General features: G+C 40.4%; 1 protein-coding gene across 1 annotated transcript in view; it reads left to right on the top strand.

Moving 5' to 3' along the window:
• The first annotated feature begins 1394 nt into the window (after positions 1 to 1394).
• TMEM163 (transmembrane protein 163) overlaps positions 1395 to 26813 on the top strand; it is a 200855-nt gene continuing 175436 nt past the window's right edge. Inside the window, exons 1-2 of the mRNA XM_075317134.1 lie at positions 1395 to 1903; positions 10066 to 10185. Of these exons, the coding sequence (XP_075173249.1) occupies positions 1714 to 1903; positions 10066 to 10185 (310 nt within the window). The 5' untranslated portion in view covers positions 1395 to 1713. The remainder of the gene's footprint in view (positions 1904 to 10065; positions 10186 to 26813) is intronic.

Here is a 26813-nt window from a genome sequence, read left to right as displayed (position 1 = left end):
TGCAGGTAGTCACAGTCTGCACTCACTTTTTGTGCAGGTAGTCACAGTCTGCACTCACTTTTTGTGCAGGTAGTCACAGTCTGCACTCACTTTTTGTGCAGGTAGTCACAGTCTGCACTCACTTTTTGTGCAGGTAGTCACAGTCTGTACTCCCTTTTTGTGCAGGTAGTCACAGTCTGCACTCACTTTTTGTGCAGGTAGTCACAGTCTGCACTCACTTTTTGTGCAGGTAGTCACAGTCTGCACTCACTTTTTTGCAGGTAGTCACAGTCTGCACTCACTTTTTGTGCAGGTAGTCACAGTCTGCACTCACTTTTTGTGCAGGTAGTCACAGTCTGCACTCACTTTTTTGCAGGTAGTCACAGTCTGCACTCACTTTTTTGCAGGTAGTCACAGTCTGCACTCACTTTTTGTGCAGGTAGTCACAGTCTGCACTCACTTTTTGTGCAGGTAGTCACAGTCTGCACTCACTTTTTGTGCAGGTAGTCACAGTCTGCACTCACTTTTTGTGCAGGTAGTCACAGTCTGCACTCACGTTTTGTGCAGGTAGTCACAGTCTGCACTCACTTTTTGTGCAGGTAGTCACAGTCTGCACTCACTTTTTGTGCAGGTAGTCACAGTCTGCACTCACTTTTTGTGCAGGTAGTCATAGTCTGCACTCACTTTTTGCAGGTAGTTACAGTCTGTACTCACTTTTTGTGCAGGTAGTCATAGTCTGCACTCACTTTTTGCAGGTAGTCACAGTCTGCACTCACTTTTTGTGCAGGTAGTCACAGTCTGCACTCACTTTTTGTGCAGGTAGTCACAGTCTGCACTCACTTTTTGTGCAGGTAGTCATAGTCTGCACTCACTTTTTGCAGGTAGTTACAGTCTGTACTCACTTTTTGTGCAGGTAGTCATAGTCTGCACTCACTTTTTGCAGGTAGTCACAGTCTGCACTCACTTTTTGTGCAGGTAGTCACAGTCTGCACTCACTTTTTGTGCAGGTAGTCACAGTCTGCACTCTTTTTATTCCAGCAGAGCAGACTTCGACCCTCCTTGTTCCGCAGTCTAGGTCATGGATGGGACATATCCAGCCCCTTACTATGCAGTGCACATCGCTAAGTTACTAAATTCCAGTTGTGCATATGATGATCCCATGAATTGGATGTTCTATGGACCCCTCTTCACTGTCAGTGGGAAACTTTGCAATATTTATGAAGCCTGACTGCAAACCCCTAAACCCTGAGGATATTGGATCTGACAATCTAGGAAACTGAGGATCCCAAAACAGCTGTGCCCCTCCTGCCTGAGCTGTAGAGAGCTTGCCTAATAATTGGATGCAGCCCTGCCCCACCACTACAGTCACAAATTGGGCATTAGAGGGTCCCAGCTTTATATTGCATAAACATAGTGTGTTATAGTCAGTGGGATGCATTGCAATATGTGTATGACTGATGGCAGACCCCTTCCAGCTGTAGCCCCCATCAGTGCTCAGTCACCTGCCTGTGTCTCCCCCCTGCACTGCTGAGTGATGCTGCAGCCTGAGCTCAGCAGAGGCTATAGGAGGCAGCATTCCGTGCCTGCCTGTCTTGCTGTCCTCCTCTGCCAGGCTGCAGCCCTCTTTCTGTGGCTGTCATGAGCTTGCACTGGTAGTGAGTGATCCAGCAGCTTCCAGTGCACACAGCACCCTCTGCTCTCACCTGGGTGCCACATTCCTCATCTCCAGCCACCATGGACCCCTTTGACACAGAACTCTGCTATCCCCCGGACCCCAGCATTGTGCAGCCCAATTGTAACGGGCAACCAGGACTCCCAGAGCAGCTCCCCAGCAAGACCCTGGAGGTGCCGGTCCAGATGGAGAGGGACCAGCAGATGAAGATGAGTGAGAGCGGCCAGTTCAGTGACCTGGTGGAGAACAGAGGTGGGTGAGTCCCTGGAACTTCACACACAGGTGCAGGGGGAAGTTTGGGGGGTCCCGAAGAAAGTAAGTTCAGGAGGACTGTCCAGTCCCAGCAGATGCAAGGTCATCACCAGCGGACAGTTCAGGGGGGAAGATAGCATTAACCCTCTCTGACCTGGGACCACCCAAGTAATCATCAGGTACAAGATGCATGAGCCCTACAGATAACATATGGGATGAAAGTCATAAACTGATCAGGAATGAAATATAGGAACTTTGGATTTCTATATTGTATCATTTATATGTCATAAATATACGATGTCACACCCCTGATATGTGATAAATATACTATATCAGACCCCAAAACTGTCACCAATGATCACTGCATTAGTGAAGGTACATTGTATCAGATAGAATGTAAAGATCATATCAAATACTATGTATCAGGCCCCTTATATAAGATATATGGTCTCCACATTGTGTCAGATCCCTGACATAAGATATATGGTCTCCACATTGTGTCAGATCCCTAATATATGATAAGGGACAAATATCCTATATTGGACCCCTAAATTGTAACCAATGAGCACTACATTAGGAAAACTACATTGTATCAGATACAAATAAGATCATATCAAATACTATGTATCAGACCCCTGATATAAGATATATGATCTCCACATTATGTGAGACCCCTGATGTGACTTGTGATCTCAACATTGTATCAGAACCCTAAAGTGTAACCTATGATCCTAACACTGTATCAGATCTGTGATATATGAATTTTGACCTCAACAGTATGCTAGACCCCTTCAATATTACCTGTGCTTTCAGACCCTTTAACTGTGTGTGTGTGTGTGTGTATATATATATATATAAACATATATATATATATATATATATATATATATATCTCAGATCCCTTACATGTGCTATGTGATCACTGTAGTGAATTTAGTTTGATCTGTGATATGATAGCACTGAGTACGACACTGCAGTACATGTTGGCGCTATATCAGCAACATAATTAAATATTACATTGCTACATTGTGGCAGATATCTAGTATTTGATTTGATCTTTTTATTGTACCATACTCGTGATGTATTATATGTAACATGTACAATGTATCAGACCCTTAAAATATATCATATAACCACTAAATTAGGAAAACTACAATGTATCAGCCTCTGGTACCTTTACATTGTATCATCCCCCTGATGTGTGACGCCTGACCTCTCTATTATATTACACCCCTGATATATGGCTTGTGGTCTCAGCTGTCACCTAGGATCACTACATCACAGGGTCTACTCTGTATCACATCAGCTATTCCTGGTGATTGTTACATAGTCGATACCACTAATTTGTAAATAGTGATAATTACATTGTGTCAGATTCCTGATATATATAACCACTGTAGTGTATCTAGTATATAATCTGTGATTTGATGACATTGATTACAGTGTACAACACTATGGTATATGTAAGAGCTATAGAGCAACAAAATAAAGTGCATAAATAACACATTGCTTCATTGTATCTGATCTGAGCTTCTCTGACATGTGATGATAATTCTGACGCAATGTCCTGACATGGACGCACTACAAGTAGCAGATCTCTAATATATAACGTGGGATCTGATGGGAGGGACAGCCGTGTATACAAACCTCTAATTGGTAATCACTTGTACTCGTGGATCTCTAGCTGGTGCATTGGATCTGTGATACATGGCCTGTCATTCCTACGCTCTGTGATATGTATTAGTGTCTGATCTCTGATATTCCATTTGTAATCACCGCATTATCTCAGATCCCTGATAGATCACAAGACTGATCCCTAAGTTTTGTGCAGTCTCTGATCTACTACATGACATGACACCTACTTTCCATCAGACCCCTGATATTGGCATTATGGGCTGACAGTGCTGGAGGGGAATCCTCTCCTGTATACACATTAGTTGTTTTTTTGTTGTTGTTGCTATTACATTATTTAGATGATTTGCTGTCGGTTTTGTTTTCCACTTTCTATTATGGGGTGTCCCTTTGAGATGTCATATAGTAAATTTCTATAGGAGGAATGAATTTTATGAGGGTGCAGAACAGCCGTCCATATAGAGGGCGATGGGTGCAGCTTACATGGTCACGAGCAACTTTTACTTTGCTCTGTCATCTAACCCTGAAGAGCCTGATGGAAGGTCTTGCCTGAAATAAGTCATTAGCACCAGTGTATGGCATGTGGCAATCTTCAGCTATGCCAGGGATGTGTGTATGGTTTGGTGTATCAGTGTTGTGCTATATATGTATTAACCTCTTAGGTGTGGGTTGTGCTGCAAGGCTTGTGTAGGTGGTATGTGTTATGTACAGTATGTGTCCATGACCTGTGTGTGTATTGCATGGGCTGCATGTCTGTTGGTGTGAGTTTTGCATATGTGTCTACTGGTGTTGTGTGTGTACCTGGAAATATCTGTGGTTTTTTTTGTGCAATCGTGTATTTAGGATTGTATTTTAGTTGGGTGCATAGGATGTTATACAGGTGAATGAGATGTTCATAAATGTTTGTGTAATGAAAACAAAGATTATATATCTATACATACATGTATGTATGTATATATATATATAGAGAGAGAGAGACAGATACACATACATACACACACACACACACATATCCACACACACACACACACACACACACACACACACACACACACATACATACACACATATCCACACACACACACACACACACACACACATACATACACACATATCCACACACACACACACACACACACACACATACATACACACACACACACACACACACACACACACTGGTGGGCATAGACAGAAGATGGACCCTGTGCAGGAACAATATACGGGCCCCTTGCAGCACAAAAAAAGTCATCAAATTGCACAATTCCACCTGCATTGGAAGTAGATATGGGCCCCCAACCTCGTGGGTCCTTGTGCAGCTGCACAAATGATATGTCCACCTCTGTATAGTTTTATATACTGTGTATATTATATATATATATATATATATCCACACATATATATATATAAATAACATACGCACACACTCACACTGTATATTCATATGTATGGCACGAGCTGTGTGTATGTGTTTGTGTATGAGATGTCGGCTTGGTGTGCAGTGTGCTTTAGTGTATGTGCCTTTATCTGTGTCCTTTGAGTTGTGTAGTGTCGTGGATTTGACACATGTGGGATGTGATGGAGCTCGTGTGACTTTCTTTGTGTTGTGCTCATCGTCGGCTTCTCCAGTGTCTGAAAATAATCATTTTTTCTATTTGTGCACAGGACATGTTTTGTGTGTGTTTGGCATGGGTCTGCGTGTATGGATGGGATTCATTGTAGGTGCTTTCAGCTATTCAGATGCTTCAAGGGCAGAATGAATAATTTAAAAGGGAGTCCGATGTGGAAAGCATAAAATCAAAGCAAAGGCATAATACCACGACCATGATGAGTTAACCGAGAGGGAAGAAATCATGTTAAGGGACAGGAAAGAAAAAAAGGATAGAGGGATGGAGTGATGGATGGAGTGATGGATGGAGTGATGGATGGAGTGATGGATGGAGTGATGGATGGAGTGATGGATGGATGGATAGAGTGATGGATAGAATGATGGATGGATAGAGTGATGGATGGATAAATGGATAGAGTGATGGATGGATAGAGTGATGGATGGATGGATAGAGGGATAGAAGGATGTATGGATAGATGGATGGATGGATAGAGGGATGGATGGATAGAAGGATGTATGGATAAAGGGATGTATGGATAGAGGGATGTATGGATAGAGGGATGTATGGATAGAGGGATGGATGGATAGAGTGATGGATGGATGGATAGAGTGATGGATGGATGGATAGAGTGATGGATGGATGGATAGAGTGATGGATGGATGGATAGAGTGATGGATGGATGGATAGAGTGATGGATGGATGGATAGAGTGATGGATGGATGGATAGAGTGATGGATGGATGGATAGAGTGATGGATGGATGGATAGAGTGATGGATGGATGGATAGAGTGATGGATGGATGGATAGAGGGATGGATGGATGGATAGAGGGATGGATGGATGGATAGAGGGATGGATGGATGGATAGAGTGATGGATGGATGGATAGAGTGATGGATGGATGGATAGAGTGATGGATGGATGGATAGAGGGATGGATGGATGGATAGAGGGATGGATGGATGGATAGAGGGATGGATGGATGGATAGAGGGATGGATGGATGGATAGAGGGATGGATGGATGGATAGAGGGATGGATGGATGGATAGAGGGATGGATGGATGGATAGAGGGATGGAGGGATGGATGGATGGATGGATATATGGATGGATGGAGGGATGGATGGATGGATGGATTAATGGATGGATAGAGGGATGGATAGAGGGATGGATGGATTGATGAATGGATGGATGGATAGAGGGATGGATGGATGGATCGAGGGATAGAGAGATGGATGGATAGATAGAGGGATGGATGGATGGATAGAGGGATGGATGGATAGAGGGATAGAGAGATGGATGGATGGATAGAGGGATGGATGGATGGATGGATAGAGGGATGGATGGATGGATAGAGGGATGGATGGATGGATAGAGGGATGGATGGATGGATAGAGGGATAGATGGATAGGAAGAAAGAAACTTTATATATCAGATTAATAAATATAAGATAGATAGCGGTGGACAGGACATTGGTGCAACTGATGCAGGTGGAAAGGGGCCGAAGAGGTGAGGGGGCTCATTACTACCTCTAAATTAACAAGCCGCTTTGGTAATAATATATACGGGTGGATTGTGATGAACTATTGAACTTCATGTTCTGTTCTTCCTCAGGGACCCTCTTCTCTCTGTGTCCTCTCTTTAAAGATAGAAAAGTAGATAGATACATACATACATAGATACATACATACATAGATACATACATTCATAGATACATACATACATAGATACATACATACATAGATAACTTACAGAGAAATATAGATAATAAATATACCGATAGGTATGAGATATGTAACTAAATCAATTATTTGATAGATAATATATAATTCTAGAGATGTTAGAAAGATATGAGAAATAGAACAATAGATGACGTAGATAAATAGATACAAGATTGATCACACAGATATGAAGAAATGAAGGTGATTAGACATTAGATACATTGTAATACTCCAGACACAAATGATACAATGTGAGACGTCTGAACAATTTATACACAGAGACTTCTTCCATCTCATGTCTGTGGGTGCGGGATTATTACTGTACAGAGATTTTTAGGATAAACCTTAACCCTTTCACTGTCGGCCCCGTGAGGGTCACAGAAACATTTCCTGAGATTTATTTTTTTCTTGAGGTTGAAACGAAGGGTTAATGTCGTCATCAGCACTTCCACTAAATATAGTTATTGATTGTCGGTGGATGACTCGTGCAGCGCAGGGATTTATCAAATGCTTTACAAGGGATTAAAAAGAGAGAACAAAGGCGAGTGGCGACCATATGGCAGGACCCGGCCTGGAGAACAGCTGGAGAATAGAATGGATAGGACTGGCACCTGTACGGTCCCTATGGGGACCAGCAGCGTCTGCGAAGGGGAGGATTTTTAATATGCAGCGTCGAAATAGAAATAGGAAAGTGAAGACACAGTAATAGAAAGCGACAGACATAGATACAGATGGGATGAGGGGGAGGAAGGAATCGCAGGCTATTTTCGGATCCATTCTCTGCTATACGCCTGATGGTGGAATCGACTGCTTCTCCCTCTACATGGAATATGTCATTGCCAGGAAATAATTGTATTTGTTCTAGATTTTTTCTTTCCAAAAACTAATTTTAGATCCCTAGAAATACATGTGCCAGGTGTCCACTATTTTGAAATTGCATTTGCACAAATCAAATTATACAGAGCTATGGACATACATATTAATTGTATGGCTCTATAGAAAACCTCAAAATGGACCCCATACCTAACCGAGTGCTTCATTTAAATGTCTTGTCTATTTTCATAATTATAGTTCAATGTTTCCTACTAATTGATTTAATGAAATATCATTATAGGGGAGCTCTCTTTTCTGACTTGATAAATTAAATAATCCTGGATGCATAAAGCCAGCACTAGGGGGAACTCTCTGCAAAGAGACATACATAAGATTCTGTCTGCAGCCCCCACTAGGGGGAGCTCCCTGTATACAGAGATACATAATAAGAGCCTGTCTGCTGCCACCACTAGAGGGAGCTCCCTGTATACAGAGACACATGATAAGATTCTCTCTCCAGACACCACTAGGGGGAGCTCCCTGTATATAAACATACATGATAAGAGCCTGTCTGCAGTCTCCACTAGGGGGAGCTCTCTGTATGCAAAGATACATGATAAGAGCCTGTCTGCAGCCACCACTAGGGGGAGCTTCCTGTATACAGAGATAGATGATAAGATTCTGTCTGCACTCAACACTAGGGGGAGCTCCCTGTATACACAAATACATGATAAGATTATGTCTGCACTCACCACTAGGGGGAGCTCCCTGTATACAGAGATACATGAGAAGATTCTGTCTGCAGCCACCACTAGGACTAGGGGGAGCTCCCTGTATACAGATATACATGATGAGATTCTGTCTGCAGCCTCAACTAGAAGGAGTTCTCTGTATGCAAGATACATGATAAGAGCCTGTCTGCAGCCACAACTAGGGGGAGCTCCCTGTATACAGAGATAGATGATAAGATTCTGTCTGCAGCCACCACTAGAGGGAGCTCCCTGTATACACAAATACATGATAAGATTATGTCTGCACTCACCACTAGGGGGAGCTCCCTGTATACAGAGATACATGAGAAGATTCTGTCTGCAGCCACCACTAGGACTAGGGGGAGCTCCCTGTATACAGATATACATGATGAGATTCTGTCTGCAGCCTCCACTAGGGGGAGTTCTCTGTATGCAAGATACATAAGAGCCTGTCTGTAGCCACCACTAGGGGGAGCTCCCTGTATAAATAGATACATGATAAGATTTGGTCTGCAGCCACCACTAGGGGGAGCTCCCTGTATACAGAGATACATGGTAAGATTCTGTCTGCAGCCACCACTAGGGGGAGCCCCGTGTTTACAGAAATACATGATGAGATTCTCTATTGTTATCCCATATATCACAGCAGTCAACAGTAAATACTTATCTAGCTACAATGCAGGTTGTATGAGCTACATTAAGGAGTGGGGGAAGGGAAGTGACAACCACTCTGAGCACATCTGTGGCAGATAGAAGTGGTTGTCATTTGTCAGGCTCCTTTTTTAATAACTTTCCACTGGTGGCAGCGGCTACATTCATTCTCAGCTTTAGCTGATTTACATAGCAGGGGTCCCAGCAGATTGACTAAGCATATGGACGTCTTTTAGTTCCGGCTTTTAATTAGTATTACATCCATAATGTATCTTGTGTAGTTTTTCCTTTTTTATTTTACATGAATATTTATAATCTCCGTTTCCACAATTTCAGATTCTATATATCTATAAGTACATAAAGAAAAAAAACAAAACAGCTATATACTCTGGATGTATGTGTGTGGCCAAAGACTAATAATATTTATTTTATTTATTTTATATAGCGCCATTATTTCCATAGCGCTTTGCAGACGTGATCTATAATATGTTGCATGCATTCTTATGGTTATATTGGCTTAAAGGGGACAGTCAGTGGGGGTCAACCCCCGACTTCCCAACCGCCCAGATGGTTGAAGGGGCAATCAGAAGTGGCACAGTGCCAAAGTTTATATAGTGGCCATGAATGGTACTGCAGGCTATCTCCTATACAAGTGAATGGAGCATGCAGTACCACTCACAGCCACTTCACGGTGCATGGCGCTATACTCCTTCTGGTGCCATAGGGTCTCTAATTAGCTGATTAGTGGACGTTTTAGCTACTGGAGCTTGTAGATAGATGCCATTGATGGGGAAATACAGCAGCATGTAGCGCCCCTACAGGAGAAATGGGGCAGTACAAACAGTACTTCTCATTCAAGTAGTCTATATAACGCTTAGAAAAGAAATGCCAAGTCCTTCACAGTAATTACCATTCTTCATCCATTATAATTTTCTTCAGGCTGCTTATATTTGTGCTGTAACATTTATCCTTATGTTTTCTATTCAGGTTTATTAGAAAGCAGCACAAAACTTAAGCCACATGAAGCCCAAAACTACAGGAAAAAAGCCTTATGGATATCGTGGACGTCCATAGTTGTCACGTTGGTCTTGGCGGTCGCAGCCTTTAGTGAGTACACCGTAGATTTTATCATATTTTTCTCAACTGTACTAAAAAAAATTTCAAGGTCCCTTCATCTTCTCTAATGTAAAATGAAGGGATCCCTGTATAGCGAAATAGACTCTAGCTAGCTGGACAATTTGTTATAAATCACACCCACCTTCACACAAAGACCCTTCCACTTCAGATCTCAAACCTTTTTATTTTCTAGGTAATAAACAGTATAAGTTATGGTCAAATCTCAACATTTTGAAATGTCATCTAAAAAAAAGTGGAATAGTCCCAAAAAAGTCAAGACTCGGCCAATATGGCCACTCAAGGTGAAGAGTTTGCCTACCTAGAGTACTGGAAGATTCTTATTCAATGGTCCCAGTGGCTCTACCGGTCCCCTAGAAAGTTATTTGTAGGTGACTTTTGTGACACGGTGGCACACACATTCTGGGTGTAAAGTGGCCTGCTAAAGTGGTGTAACTTATGATCAATTCGGCGGGCACCCAGTTCTGACCATGCTCTACCCACTTTGTCAAAAGTTGCAAACTTTTTCTGTAACTTCCCATTTTGCAAAAAGTGTTCCGTAAACACATTGATGTATCAGCCCTGTTGTCTGGGGGAGAAAGTTTGAAAAATGTTTTAATTTTCTTCCTGACAGTTGCTAATAGTTGATCCTATCCAGGTCAGAAGGTCAGTACATGAAGGATCGTTTTATATAAGATCATTTTAAGCTTGTGTAACAACTAGAGATCAGCGAACCTGATGTTTGCTGCTCGGTGGTCGTGCCCAAAACCAATTTTACAAAAAAAAACAGTTTGGGTTCGGACTTCGGGTGCTTTACGTATGCTGACTACTTGCGCGACTATCACTGTGCTCGGGTACGCTTGGTGCTCAGCTCAGCGTGAGCCGCTTGCAGTTTTTGAATGGCTCTCATTGGGAGTAACATGAGCGTGATCAGATGTAGTGTGCAACCCCCCCAAAGAATGGAAAACCCAATGCCGACCCACCTTAGGAAGTGATCTTCTTATGGCTGGCTTTATGTGGACGAAGACCTGAACTTCCATTGGGGTTTGGGTCAAGTCCGAACCTGTGGAGGTACAGTTCAGCTGCACCCGCCGAACCGAACTTCCATGGGTTCGCGCATCTCCAGAAACAACCATCAGATCATGGGCCATTTCTCATCCGGTGTAATTGAAGACATACTGTATGTCCGCTTAGAACCGCAACAGCCAGTATCTGTGCGGAATGAAGTTAAATGATGAATGTTGGTTCAATGGCTTTTCAGCCATCGACCGACCTCTATCCAATGTGGACGGTCACCTTCATAACCTGTTGTGGTCTATTGCTTAGATTTCTCATGACAACTCTAACAAGCTAAATTTAAAAGGCTGTCCCACCATGACTAACTGCGCTCACGTGCCACTGCAATCTGTTTCTTATATTTCCTACAAGTTGGTAATAAACTGAACTCTAAACACGGTCCCACCGTGAGTAACTGTCCTGCCGATAGTGCCGGCCTGTCATGCATTTCCAGCCTGAGACGTGGTTTCCATGTCTCACATGACCATACTGTGCACTTATCTCATTGCTGACATCAATTAGATTATGTATCCATTTGTGCGGTAACACAAGTAGAAGAAAGGTTTCTGTTCTCTGAGGTCAGAGAATCCGGTAATTTGAAAATAGTAACAATGATTTTCCTAAAATACATTTCACTGATGAACTAAACTTTGAACATCTTACAATTCTGTCGAAAAACAACTTTCAATAATTCTACAGTGAATCCAAAATGTGATCTATCCTGCTGGAAATTTTCAAGCAATTATATGTGTCTTGATTAACCAAATTGATCATATGCCATTATGTACAAGTCCAATTTTTGTTTTGGCTGCCTGATCAGCTAGTATAGGCTGTCACATTCTTGGTAGAATCATTTGTAACAATGTTTCCATGGATGATTGATTGGGCTATCAAAATATCAGTTATAAAAGAACATCCACAATATGATACCATAGGGATGTCCTAAAAATAATACACCTTTGTGGCTGTCAGGACTTAGAGGAAGTACCGTATTTTCCATATATGCCTCTAACCATTTAGTAGGGCCAAAATTATGTATATGATACATATCCTTACTATCCCTATATTTATTGTTTCTGTATACTCCTCGATTGACAATTTGGGAGAAATTTGGTGAACAGAAATTGTATTTTCTATGTTAGCTTTCATAAAGTCCTAAATCATTGTTTTAATAATTGTTTTGTGATAAACATTAAGGTCCTGCAAAGGGGTCCCAGAAGGTCCCTGAGATGGAAATGTTTGCCCTGAAAGTAATGTACCTCAGTGGCTGTCAGGATTTAGCGGAAGTATTTTCCACATATGCCTCTAGTCATTCAACAGGGCCAAAATTATGAACATACTGCACGTCATTACTATCCCTATATTTTTTTTTCTTTTTTTGTATCCTTCTCGTTTGGCAATTTGGGAGAAATTTGGTGAATGGAAATTGTATTTTCTATGTTAGCGTTCAGAAACCATTTTCTGGAAATCCTAAATCATTGTTTTGATAAATGTTTTGTGATGAACATTAAGGTCCTGCAATGGGGTCCCACAAGGTCCCTGAGATGAAATTGTATGTCCTGAAAATAATATACCTCTGTGGCTGTCAGGATTTAGAGGAAGTATTTTCCACATATGCCTCTAGCAATTCAGCAGTGCCAAAATGATGTACATGATGCACGTCCTCACTATTCCTATATTTATTTATGTTTTTGTATCCTCGTCGACTACAATTTCCATTCACTAAATTTCTCTCAAATTGCCAATCGAGGAGAATACAAAAAAAATAAATAAATATAGAGATAGTAATGACGTGCAGTATGTTCATAATTTTGGCCCTGCTGAATGGCTAGAGGCATATGTAGAAAATACTTCCTCTAAATCCTGACAGCCACAGAGGTATATTATTTTCAGGACATACAATTTCATCTCAGGGACCTTGTGGGACCCCATTGCAGGACCTTAATTTTCATCACAAAACATTTATCAAAACAATGATTTAGGATATCCAGAAAATGGTTTCTGAACGCTAACATTGAAAATACAATTTCCATTCACTAAATTTCTCTCAAATTGCCATTTTCTATGTTACCTTTCATAAGCCATTTTCTGGAAGTCCTAAATCATTGTTTTAATAGAAGTTTTGTGATAAACATTAAGGTCCCGAAAAGGGGGTCCCACAAGGTCCCTGGGATGAAATTGTGTGTATCATGCTAATCATACTGGTTATTCAGTCATTTTCCCTAAGCTCCATTTTAGCTTCTATGGTATAAAAAAATTTATGAAACCGAATATATGAAACTTTAGTATACAAGGTCCATGTTGCGTGGTTTTAAAATTTTGACTAGTTGAATGGATTTACGTAAGTTGAAAGTTTGAAAATATTGAAGAATAGCAACCAGAGCCATTTCATGGCACCACAAACTTTTAAGCATTATATGGTCAGAGCCCAAAGTTGAAAGGTGATTTCCCTCTCACACATAATGAAAAATATGCCGTAAGTGTCTGATAGATGTCGGTCTGCAACATTTTCAAGAACGGGTCCCTAACCATCCCTTGCTGCAGGGAATAAAGAAGTGTCGACATACAGTATAGACCAAAAGTTTGGACACACCTTCTCATTCAAAGAGTTTTCTTTATTTTCAGGACTCTGAAAATTGTAGATTCACATTGAAGGCATCAAAACTATGGATTAAAACATGTGGAATGAAATACTTAAAGTGTGAAACAACAGAAAATGTGTCTTATATTCTAGGTTCTTCAAAGTAGCCACCTTTTGCTTTGATTACTACTTTGCACACTCTTGGCATTCTCTTGATGAGCTTCAAGAGGTAGTCACCGGAAATGGTTTTCCTACAGTCTTGAAGGAGTTCCCAGAGATGCTTAGCGCTTGTTGGCCCTTTTGCCTTCACTCTGCGGTCCAGCTCACCCCAAACTATCTCGATTGGGTTCAGGTCTGGTGACTGTGGAGACCAGGTCATCTGGCGTAGCACCCCATCACTCTTCTTATTAGTCAAATAGCTCTTACTCAGCCTGGAGGTGTGTTTGGGGTCATTGTCCTGTTGAAAAATAAATGATGATCCAACTAAACGCAAACCGGATGGAATAGCACGCCGCTGCAAGATGCTGTGGTAGCCATGCTGTTTCTGTATGCCTTCAATTTTGAATAAATCCCCAACAGTGTAACCAGCAAAGCACCCCCACACCATCACACCTCCTCCTCCATGCTTCACGGTGGGAACCAGCCATGTAGAGTCCATCCGTTCACCTTTTCTACAAAGACACGGTGGTTGGATCCAAAGATCTCAAATTTGGACTCATCAGACCAAAGCACAGATTTCCACTGGTCTAATGTCCATTCCATGTGTTCTTTAGCCCAAACAAGTCTCTTCTGCTTGTTGCCTGTCCTTAGCAGTGGTTTCATAGCAGCTATTTTACCATGAAGGCTGCTGCACAAAGTCTCCTCTTCCAAGTCATTCTAGAGATAAGAAGGCGTGTCCAAACTTTTGGTCTGTACTGTATGTGTGGCTCATTCCATCAAATTGTTTGGGCATTTCTGAAAAGCTTGGGAGTTCCTAAGGATTGGGCTGTTGGATTTGGACATGCCTTATCCTTCGTTCCATCAGAAAAAAAAGTGTGCTGAGGAGCTTTGCTGCTTTCCCTGTAAATCCTGAAACACTTCACCAATTTCTGCCATGAGACATGGAGGCAAAAATATAGTTTCCAAGAAGCTACAGAGCAGGTCTAGCATTCTCCGACGTCCTAATTAACATTAAAATGAGTTCGCTAATGATGCCCTGATATAGCGGGATATTATCATGCTGACAGTTTCCTTTTAATGTAACATTTAAAATGACCATCGCTGGTCAAGAGGAAAATAATCACGGCTTAATAACAAGAGGCGAGATAACTCCAGCAACGCTCAATATACACTACACGACCTGAGGAGATTGTGTCAGCTCCCAAGAGGGATTATTGGACTTTACCTGAAGCCTTTTTGCAAAATTTAGCATATATTGAAGGAAGCAATTTATACAGAGAGAATGGTTCAAGACATCGCGCAGGAACACATTACCATATAGCACTGAATGGGGATGGAGAGCCGGGCGCAAGCCACGCACTGACGTGAGAATACCGCTCTCCCTCTCTTGGCGGTAAAGTCAGAAGGGCAGAAATGTTATCTCACGGCTGCTGAACGTTCGCTCCATTAAAATATGTAAATAAGATACAGCGCGTTACACCGCTATACTGCATAATAAAGGAGCAAACGTTTAAAACGCAAAACATAAATTGTAAATGGGATTAACCGATGATTTTAATGTATTCATCTTTAGTGAGCGTTCAGGTATGTGATACACAGGCTGGAATAGTGATTAACATGAGTTTTACATCAATTTCTGTTTAAGTCCATAGGGGGCAGTATTATGGTAACTATACTACAGTTCAAAATTAAGGGTCACTTAGATATTTCCTTATTTTTGAAAGAAAAGCACATTTTCTTTTCAATGAAGATAACATTAAATTAAACAGAAATACGCTCTATACATTGTTAATGTGGTAAATGACTATTCTAGCTGCAAACGTCTGGTTTTTAATGCAATAGCTACATAGGTGTATAGAAGCCCATTTCCAACAACCACCATTCTAGTGTTCTAATGGTACATTGTGTTTGCTAACTGTTAGAAGGCTAATGGATGATTAGAAATCCGTTGAAAACCCTTGTGCAAGTATGTTAGCACAGCTGAAATCAGTTTTGCTGATTAGAGAGGCTATAAAACTGACCTTCCTTTGAGCTAGTTGAGAATCTGGAGCATTACATTTGTTGGTTCCATTAAACTCTCAAAATGGCCAGAAAAAGAGAACTTTCATGTGAAACTCGACAGTATATTCTTGTTCTTAGAAATGATGGATATTCCATGCGAGAAATTGCCAAGAAACTGAAGATTTCCTACAATGGTGGGTACTACTCCCTTCAGAGGAGAGCACAAATAGGCTCTAACCAGAGTAGAAAGAGAAGTGGGAGGCCGCACTGCACAACTGAGCAACAAGACAAGTACATTACAGTCTCTAGTGTGAGAAATCCACGCCTCACAGGTCCTCAACTGGCAGCTTCATTAAATAGTACCTGCAAAATGCCAGTGCATATCTATGCCGGGTTGTGTTCCACCCTAAATCCGTGTGGTCTATGCCATTCATTTTATATAGGCCTTTTTATTTTTGAATTTTGGTCACTATATATTCTGATGCCCGTGACTGTCATCTTTTTACCTTTCTCAGGGAGAGTGGCTATACATGCCTATATACAGTGGCATGAAAAGGTGTGGGCACCCCCTAGTCAAAATTACTGTTTATTGTGAACAGCTAAGCAAGTTGAAGATGAAATGATCTCTGAAAGGCATGAAGTTAATGATGACACCTTTCCTTTGTATTTTAGGGGAATATATATATATATATATGTATATATATATATATATAGATATATATATATATATATATATATATATAATATATACAGTTAGGTCCAGAAATATTTGGACAGTGACACAATTTTGGCGAGTTGGGCTCTGCATGCCACCACATTGGATTTGAAATGAAACCTCTACAACAGAATTCAAGTGCAGATTGTAACGTTTAATTTGAAGGTTTGAACAAAAATATCTGATAGAAATTGTAGGAATTGTACACATTTCTTTACAAACACTCCACATTTTAGGAGGTCAAAAGTAATTGGACAAATAAACCAAACCCAAACAAAATATTTTTATTTTCAATATTTTGTTGCGAATCCTTTGGAGGCAATCACTGCCTTAAGTCTGGAACCCATGGACATCACCAAACGCTGGGTTTCCTCCTTCTTAATGCTTTGCCAGGCCTTTACAGCCGCAGCCTTCAGGTCTTGCTTGTTTGTGGGTCTTTCCGTCTTAAGTCTGGATTTGAGCAAGTGAAATGCATGCTCAATTGGGTTAAGATCTGGTGATTGACTTGGCCATTGCAGAATGTTCCACTTTTTTGCCCTCATGAACTCCTGGGTAGCTTTGGCTGTATGCTTGGGGTCATTGTCCATCTGTACTATGAAGCGCCGTCCGATCAACTTTGCGGCATTTGGCTGAATCTGGGCTGAAAGTATATCCCGGTACACTTCAGAATTCATCCGGCTACTCTTGTCTGCTGTTATGTCATCAATAAACACAAGTGACCCAGTGCCATTGAAAGCCATGCATGCCCATGCCATCACGTTGCCTCCACCATGTTTCACAGAGGATGTGGTGTGCCTTGGATCATGTGCCGTTCCCTTTCTTCTCCAAACTTTTTTCTTCCCATCATTCTGGTACAGGTTGATCTTTTTCTCATCTGTCCATAGAATACTTTTCCAGAACTGAGCTGGCTTCATGAGGTGTTTTTCAGCAAATGTAACTCTGGCCTGTCTATTTTTGGAATTGATGAATGGTTTGCATCTAGATGTGAACCCTTTGTATTTACTTTCATGGAGTCTTCTCTTTACTGTTGACTTAGAGACAGATACACCTACGTCACTGAGAGTGTTCTGGACTTCAGTTGATGTTGTGAACGGGTTCTTCTTCACCAAAGAAAGTATGCGGCGATCATCCACCACTGTTGTCATCCGTGGACGCCCAGGCCTTTTTGAGTTCCCAAGCTCACCAGTCAATTCCTTTTTTCTCAGAATGTACCCGACTGTTGATTTTGCTACTCCAAGCATGTCTGCTATCTCTCTGATGGATTTTTTCTTTTTTTTTCAGCCTCAGGATGTTCTGCTTCACCTCAATTGAGAGTTCCTTAGACCGCATGTTGTCTGGTCACAGCAACAGCTTCCAAATGCAAAACAACACACCTGTAATCAACCCCAGACCTTTTAACTACTTCATTGATTACAGGTTAACGAGGGAGACGCCTTCAGAGTTAATTGCAGCCCTTAGAGTCCCTTGTCCAATTACTTTTGGTCCCTTGAAAAAGAGGAGGCTATGCATTACAGAGCTATGATTCCTAAACCCTTTCTCCGATTTGGATGTGAAAACTCTCATATTGCAGCTGGGAGTGTGCACTTTCAGCCCATATTATATATATAATTGTATTTCTGAACATGTTTTTATAAACAGCTAAAATAACAAAACTTGTGTCACTGTCCAAATATTTCTGGCCCTGACTGTATATAATATATATATATATATATATATATATATATATATATGTACATATATATATATATATATATATATATATAAAAATATATTCATGTTTTGCATTTTTAAATTAACAAAAATGGAAAATGGGTTGATTCAAAAGTTTGGGCACCCCTCACAGTTAGTACCTAGTAGCACCCCATTTGGCAAGTATCATAGCTTATAAACGCTTTTTGTAGCCAACCAAGAGTGTTTGAATTCTTATTTGAGAGATTTTCATCCATTCTTACTTGGAAAAGTCTTCCAGTTCTGTGAGATTCCTGAGTCGTCTTGCATGCACTGCTCTTTTGAGGTTTAGCCACAGATTTTCAACGATGTTCAGATCAGGGGCCATTGTAAAACCTTCAGCTTGCACCTTTTGAGGTCGTTATTATGAATTTTCACATGTGTTTAGGATAATATCCATTTGTGGAAGCCATCCTTTCCAACTTCAGCTTTTTTACATATAGCGTTATGTTTGCATCAAGAATTAGTTGAAATTTCAATGAATCCATTCTTTTTTCTACCCGTAAAATGTTCTCCATGCCATTGGCTGCAGCAGAACCCCACCACATGATTGATTCACCCCCATGGTTAATGGTTGATGAGATACTCTTTTCTTGAAATTATGTGTCCTTTTTTTCTCCACATCAATCATTGTGGCCAAAGAGTTATTTTTTAACCTCATCGCTTCACAGAACTTGTTTCCAAAATACATCATCTTCTTTAGATGTTCTTTTGCAGACTTCTGACGCTGAATTTTATGGTAAAAATGCAGGAGAGGTTTTCTTCTGATGACTCTTCCATGAAGGCCATATTTGTGCAGATGTCTCTGAACAGTAGAACAATGTACCACAACTCCAGAGTCTGCTAAATCCTCCTGAAGGTCTTTTGCAGTCAATCAGGGGTTCTGATTTGCCTTTCTAGCAATCCTACGAGCAGCTCTCACAGAAATTTTGCTTTCTTTTCCAGACCTTATCCTGACCTCTACTCTTCCTTGTAACTGACATTTCTTAATTACATTTCAAACTGAGGAAAGGGCAACTTGAAAACACTTTGCTATCTTCTTATAGCTTTCTCCTGCTTTGTGGGCCTTCACCATTTTTATTTTCAGAGTGCTAGGCAGCTGTTTAGAAGGAGCCATGGCTGCTGTTTTTTGGCACAAGGTTAAAGGAGGCTTGGTTTTTATAAAGCTATGAAATTTGCATCACCTGGCATTTCCTAATGATGATAGTGAACAAGCTATAACCCTAACACGCTAAATAAGGTCTGAAATCTTGGTCAAAGTTATCTGAGCACACAAATCTCCAAGGGTGCCCAAACTTTTGCATCAGCCCATTTTCCTTTTTGTAATTTTTAAAATGTAACAGATGAAAATACATTTTTTTTTGCTTGAAATGCAAAGTAAATGTGTGATCTTTAACTTTATGCCATTTAGAGATCATTTCATCTTCAACTTGCTTACGGCTATGTGTCCACGCTGTGGATTTTGCGCGGATTTTGCGGCGGATTTGCCGCGGATTTACCGCGGCTTTTCCGAAAATCTGCAGCAGCGGCACTTCCAAGCCATTTCAATGGCATTTTGAAAATGCTGTGTCCATGCTGCGGATTTTTCCGCGGCGGATTTGCCGCGGATTTTGATCCGGAAAAATCTGCAGCATGTCAATTATTGTTGCGGATTTTGGTGCGGATTTTGGGTATAGAATGGGGAAAAAAAAAAAAAAAAAATCCGCATCAAAATCCGCGGCAAATTCCCGGTAATCCGCGGTAAATCCGCGGCAAATCGGCGGCAAAAATAAGGTGCGGATTTGCCGTGTGTGTATATGTATATATGTATATATATAGATATATATGTATATATAAATGTATATATATATATATGTGTATATATATATATATATATATATATATATATATATAAAAATATATATGTGTATATATATATATATATATATATATATATATATATGTATGTGTATATATATATATATATATATATATATTGTATGTTTTGGTTACTTATTGATATGGCCTCCTCCAAATTCATGTGGCATAGTGCAATAGTGTGTAAAAAGTACTTTTTCTATTCATTCACGATTTTGGAATATGACTCCGTTTTTTTGTAAATTGTACCTTCGCAAATTAATAGCTTAATAGCTAGAATGCCAAAGGTCTGCAAAGCAGCATTCTGTGCCGAAAGCAAAGTGTGAAGGGGAAAATTATTATTTCAAGTAAAATCATTATTTCTCACCTCGTCACTGTCTGGACGATATTCTCTATTCATTATACAACTCATCTGATAAATAAAAGTAGGATTTTTCATGGAAAAGACAAAATTGTCCGAATGACCCCAAACTTTTGAACTGTAGTGTATATTCTTGTACATAGGGGCAGTATTATAGTAGTTATATTCTTGTACATAGGGAGCAGTATTATAGTAGTTATATTCTTATACATAGGGGGCAGTATTATAGTAGTTATATTCTTGTACATAGGGGCAGTATTATAGTAGTTATATTCTTGTACATAGAGGCAGTATTATAGTAGTTATATTCTTATACATAGGGAGCAGTATTATAGTAGTTATATTCTTATACATAGGGAGCAGTATTATAGTAGTTATATTCTTATACATAGGGAGCAGTATTATAGTAGTTATATTCTTATACATAGGGGGCAGTATTATAGTAGTTATATTCTTATACATAGGGGGCAGTATTATAGTAGCTATATTCTTGTACATAGGGGCAGTATTATAGTAGTTATATTCTTATACATAGGGGGCAGTATTATAGTAGTTATATTCTTGTACATAGGGCGCAGTATTATAGTAGTTATATTCTTATATATAGGGGCAGTATTATAATAGTTATATTCTTGTACGTAGGGGGCAGTATTATAGTAGTTATATTCTTGTACATAGGGGGCAGTATTATAGTAGTTATATTCTTGTACATAGGGGGCAGTATTATAGTAGTTATATTCTTGTGCATAGGAGCAGTATTATAGTAGTTATATTCTTGTACATAGGTGCAGTATTATAGTAGTTATATTCTTGTACATAGGTGCAGTATTATAGTAGTTATATTCTTGTACATAGGGGCAGTATTATAGTAGTTATATTCTTGTACATAGGGGCAGTATTATAGTAGTTATATTCTTGTACATAGGGGCAGTATTATAGTAGTTATATTCTTGTACATAGGGGGCAGTATTGTAGTAGCTATATTCTTGTACATAGGGGCAGTATTATAGTAGTTATATTCTTGTACATAGGGGGCAGTATTATAGTAGTTATATTCTTGTGCATAGGAGCAGTATTATAGTAGTTATATTCTTGTACATAGGGGGCAGTATTATAGTAGTTATATTCTTGTGCATAGGAGCAGTATTATAGTAGTTATATTCTTGTACATAGGTGCAGTATTATAGTAGTTATATTCTTGTACATAGGTGCAGTATTATAGTAGTTATATTCTTGTACATAGGGGGCAGTATTATAGTAGCTATATTCTTGTACATAGGGGCAGTATTATAGTAGTTATATTCTTGTACATAGGTGCAGTATTATAGTAGTTATATTCTTGTACATAGGGGCAGTATTATAGTAGCTATATTCTTGTACATAGGGGCAGTATTATAGTAGTTATATTCTTGTACATAGGGGGCAGTATTATAGTAGTTATATTCTTGTGCATAGGAGCAGTATTATAGTAGTTATATTCTTGTACATAGGGGGCAGTATTATAGTAGTTATATTCTTGTGCATAGGAGCAGTATTATAGTAGTTATATTCTTGTACATAGGTGCAGTATTATAGTAGTTATATTCTTGTACATAGGGGCAGTATTATAGTAGTTATATTCTTGTACATAGGGGGCAGTATTATAGTAGCTATATTCTTGTACATAGGGGCAGTATTATAGTAGCTATATTCTTGTACATAGGGGCAGTATTATAGTAGCTATATTCTTGTACATAGGAGCAGTATTATAGTAGTTATATTCTTGTACATAGGGGGCAGTATTATAGTAGCTATATTCTTGTATATAGGGGCAGTATTATAGTAGTTATATTCTTGTACATAGGTGCAGTATTATAGTAGTTATATTCTTGTACATAGGGGCAGTATTATAGTAGCTATATTCTTGTACATAGGGGCAGTATTATAGTAGTTATATTCTTGTACATAGGGGGCAGTATTATAGTAGTTATATTCTTGTGCATAGGAGCAGTATTATAGTAGTTATATTCTTGTACATAGGGGGCAGTATTATAGTAGTTATATTCTTGTGCATAGGAGCAGTATTATAGTAGTTATATTCTTGTACATAGGTGCAGTATTATAGTAGTTATATTCTTGTACATAGGGGCAGTATTATAGTAGTTATATTCTTGTACATAGGGGGCAGTATTATAGTAGCTATATTCTTGTACATAGGGGCAGTATTATAGTAGCTATATTCTTGTACATAGGGGCAGTATTATAGTAGCTATATTCTTGTACATAGGAGCAGTATTATAGTAATTATATTCTTGTACATAGGGGGCAGTATTATAGTAGTTATATTCTTGTATATAGGGGCAGTATTATAGTAGCTATATTCTTGTACATAGGGGCAGTATTATAGTAGCTATATTCTTGTACATAGGGGCAGTATTATAGTAGCTATATTCTTGTACATAGGAGCAGTATTATAGTAATTATATTCTTGTACATAGGGGGCAGTATTATAGTAGTTATATTCTTGTATATAGGGGCAGTATTATAGTAGTTATATTCTTGTACATAGGGGCAGTATTATAGTAGTCATATATTGTTTTATATTATGTTTTTCTAAATTTGTTAATCATTTTAAATAGTAAATTGTACCAATAATATCATTGTCGTTCTCCCTTTACTTTCTGTACGGTGTATTCCAGGCATACTGCAGCATTTTGGAGCGCAGTTTATAGAGTAGCTTGAGATTTGTCTTTGCTTCCATGGATCGATATTTTTTTTCTGGATGTTGTAGTTTGGGAGAGAAGGTTTATTAATCTGCAGTTACTTTATATTCTTTGGATTTTCTCTATTAAACTATTTATAAAGGCAGCTTGATGTATTATACATGAGCTGAAAAAGAAATAAATAATGGCTTGTATCTGTATGTGATATGTGAATGTTGTGTTGCTGTTTAATGGTGAGTCTGTACAATATGGAGTCTAGAATCCCTTAGCATGGTAATGCCGGGCTGCATTTCCTCCACCGGTGCCTCCTGCTCTCTTATTAGCGCAGATCTCCCAAAAATGCAAGATTGAAATGAGGGACATGTACGGCGGACGCAGACATTTTTATTTTACCCTAACCGTCTCCAGTCCCTATGTATTCACCCAAATAGCAATATCACTCCCAGTAAAGGTCATAAGTGTTTCCACACATTATGGCACCATTTTTATGGCCCCCACAGTGCCCCCCACACAGTATGATGACCGCAAAGTACATTCCCCCAAAACAGAACAATACCCCCACAGTGCTCTCACACAGTATGATGCCCGATTATTACAAACCCCCTACAGTACAGTCCTCCCAATACACAATGGTGCACCTCCCTGTCCCCCTCACACAGTATGATGACCCCACATAATACAATGCCCCACAGTCCCCCTCACACAGTATGCTGACCCCACAGAATACAATGCCCCACAGTCCCCCTCACACAGTATGATGACCCCACATAATACAATGCCCCACAGTCCCCCTCACACAGTATGCTGACCCCACATAATACAATGCCCCACAGTCCCCCTCACACAGTATGCTGACCCCACATAATACAATGCCCCACAGTCCCCCTCACACAGTATGATGACCCCACATAATACAATGCCCCACAGTCCCCCTCACACAGTATGATGACCCCACATAATACAATGCCCCACAGTCCCCCTCACACAGTATGATGACCCCACATAATACAATGCCCCACAGTCCCCCTCACACAGTATGATGACCCCACATAATACAATGCCCCACAGTCCCCCTCACACAGTATGCTGACCCCACATAATACAATGCCCCACAGTCCCCCTCACACAGTATGCTGACCCCACATAATACAATGCCCCACAGTCCCCCTCACACAGTATGCTGACCCCACATAATACAATGTTCCACAGTCCCCCTCACACAGTATGATGACCCCACATAATACAATGCCCCACAGTCCCCCTCACACAGTGTGATGACCCCACATATTACAATGTCCCACAGTCCCCCTAACATAATATAATGCCCCCACATAGTACAATTCCCCACAGTCCCCTTCAGAGAGTCTGATGTCCCATTATTCCAAATCCCCTACAGTACAGTCCTCCCAGTACCAATGGCGCCTCTCACCGTACACCTCCACACAGTATGATGCCCCCACATAATACAATGCCCTACAGTCCCCCTCAAACAGTATGATGCTCCAACATAGTACAATACCCCACAGTCCACCTCAGATAATATAATGCCCCCGCATAGCACAATTCCCCACAGTCCCCCTCACACAGTATGCTGCCCCAAAGAGCCCCCAACACAGTATAACATGCCACAGTTCACCCCCCACAATATGATGCCCCCTTGTTACATATCCCCACACAGTATAATGATCCAACATTCCAACCACACAGTATGAAGCCCCCAGTCCTCCTCTACACAGTGTAAAGCCCCCATCAATACATACCCCATTCAATGAAATGCCACACAGTGATCCCCACACAATAATATGAACCCCAGTCCACTCCCCACACATTATATTTCCACTACAGTCCACCCTAACTGTATGATAACCCATCATTACACCCCCCCCAACAAACAGTATACCCACTCCCCCATACAAGTATCCCACTTGCCCTTGTGTCCTGTCACATCTCCGCTATGGAGCTGGTCTTTACTGGAGAATGTCTCGGGACCTGAATGCTGTTACAGGTCCTTCAGTCTCTTCCCAGACAGAATAGTGGAGCAGGGAGCTGATGTCTTCCTACTCCATCATTATACTCAACTGTTTCTGAGTCCTGAGAACACAAATACAGTTGACGTTGGGACATATCCATGACCTACTTAGCATCGGTACAGGTCTCTGTCCCGCTGGACCTGGGGACGACCTCCTTAAGATCTACCAATACGTTCCAAACTTTTGATGCAAAAATTAGTCTTGAAGTAAAGCAACATTATCACCCAAACACTATAATAAGTGAAGGTAGTTTATGCCCTCAACCGGGTCCAGTGTTTTGAGTTTATTTTGAAAACCACAACTTTTTTTCATCCTCCCATATTTACCATCATATTAGTCTCCATTTTTTTCATAATTTATATTTTTAAAGGGGTGGTCCACTTCTCAGCATTAGTGGCCACATCGTTGTAAAACTCATATGGAAGGCTTTTGTCAAATACCTTGTATAGTAAATTCTGCCTCTGAGTGGCGCTATTGCGGTCTGTACATCCCCGTGTGACCTCTGAGAATTGGTGATGTCACGTCAACTTCCAGTTGACCCAACATCACAGAGGCCGGTGCAATTCTCCCTCAGTGACTGGGCTGTGGGCAGAGTTTCACCGCTCGTCACAGCGCACCATCGCTCCTGTAGTGAAGGAGAGAGCGCGTGAGATGCTGGGCTGTGATGAGCGGTGAAACTCCGCCCACAGCCCAGTCACTCAGGGAAACTGGGGCCGGCCTCGGTGATATAAGGTCAACTGAACGTTGACGTGACATCAACAGATCTCAAAGGTCCCGGAGCCCGGGGGTCACGTGATGGGGATGAGCGAACCACAATAGCGCCACTCAGAGGCAGAATTGACTACACAAGTTATTTGACAAAAGCCTTCTGTATGAGCTTTACATTGATGTGGCCACTAATGCTGATCAGTGAACCACCCCTTTAATGGCTTTGATATAAGTCTATAATGTATAATGCATAGCTTTCAATAATCTTATTTTTGAGGAGCTGTGGGAAAAACCTTAGTTTTTTGGGTGTTTGGGTGTTTTAAAGGGTGCTGACCGTGTGGCATAATTGTCATAACTTCTTTGTTATCATTGTAATACTAGATATATACTGTATGTTTGTGTGTATATATATATATATTATATATATATATATATATAAAATATGGATCATTCTATCCTCCAGTTTTGTTAAAAAGTGCGCTATAGTAAGTGTATAGTATAGTTATTTGTAGGTGACTTTTGTGACACGGTGGCACACACATTCTGGGTGTAAAGTGGCCTGCTAAAGTGGTGTAACTTATGATCAATTCGGCGGGCACCCAGTTCTGACCATGCTCTACCCACTTTGTCAAAAGTTGCAAACTTTTTCTGTAACTTCCCATTTTGCAAAAAGTGTTCCGTAAACACATTGATGTATCAGCCCTGTTGTCTGGGGGAGAAAGTT

Source organism: Anomaloglossus baeobatrachus, chromosome 7, assembly GCF_048569485.1.
Source record: "Anomaloglossus baeobatrachus isolate aAnoBae1 chromosome 7, aAnoBae1.hap1, whole genome shotgun sequence".
NCBI lineage: Eukaryota > Metazoa > Chordata > Amphibia > Anura > Aromobatidae > Anomaloglossus > Anomaloglossus baeobatrachus.
Note: the sequence above shows the minus strand (reverse complement) of the source record. Positions and strands in the feature narration are given on the sequence as shown.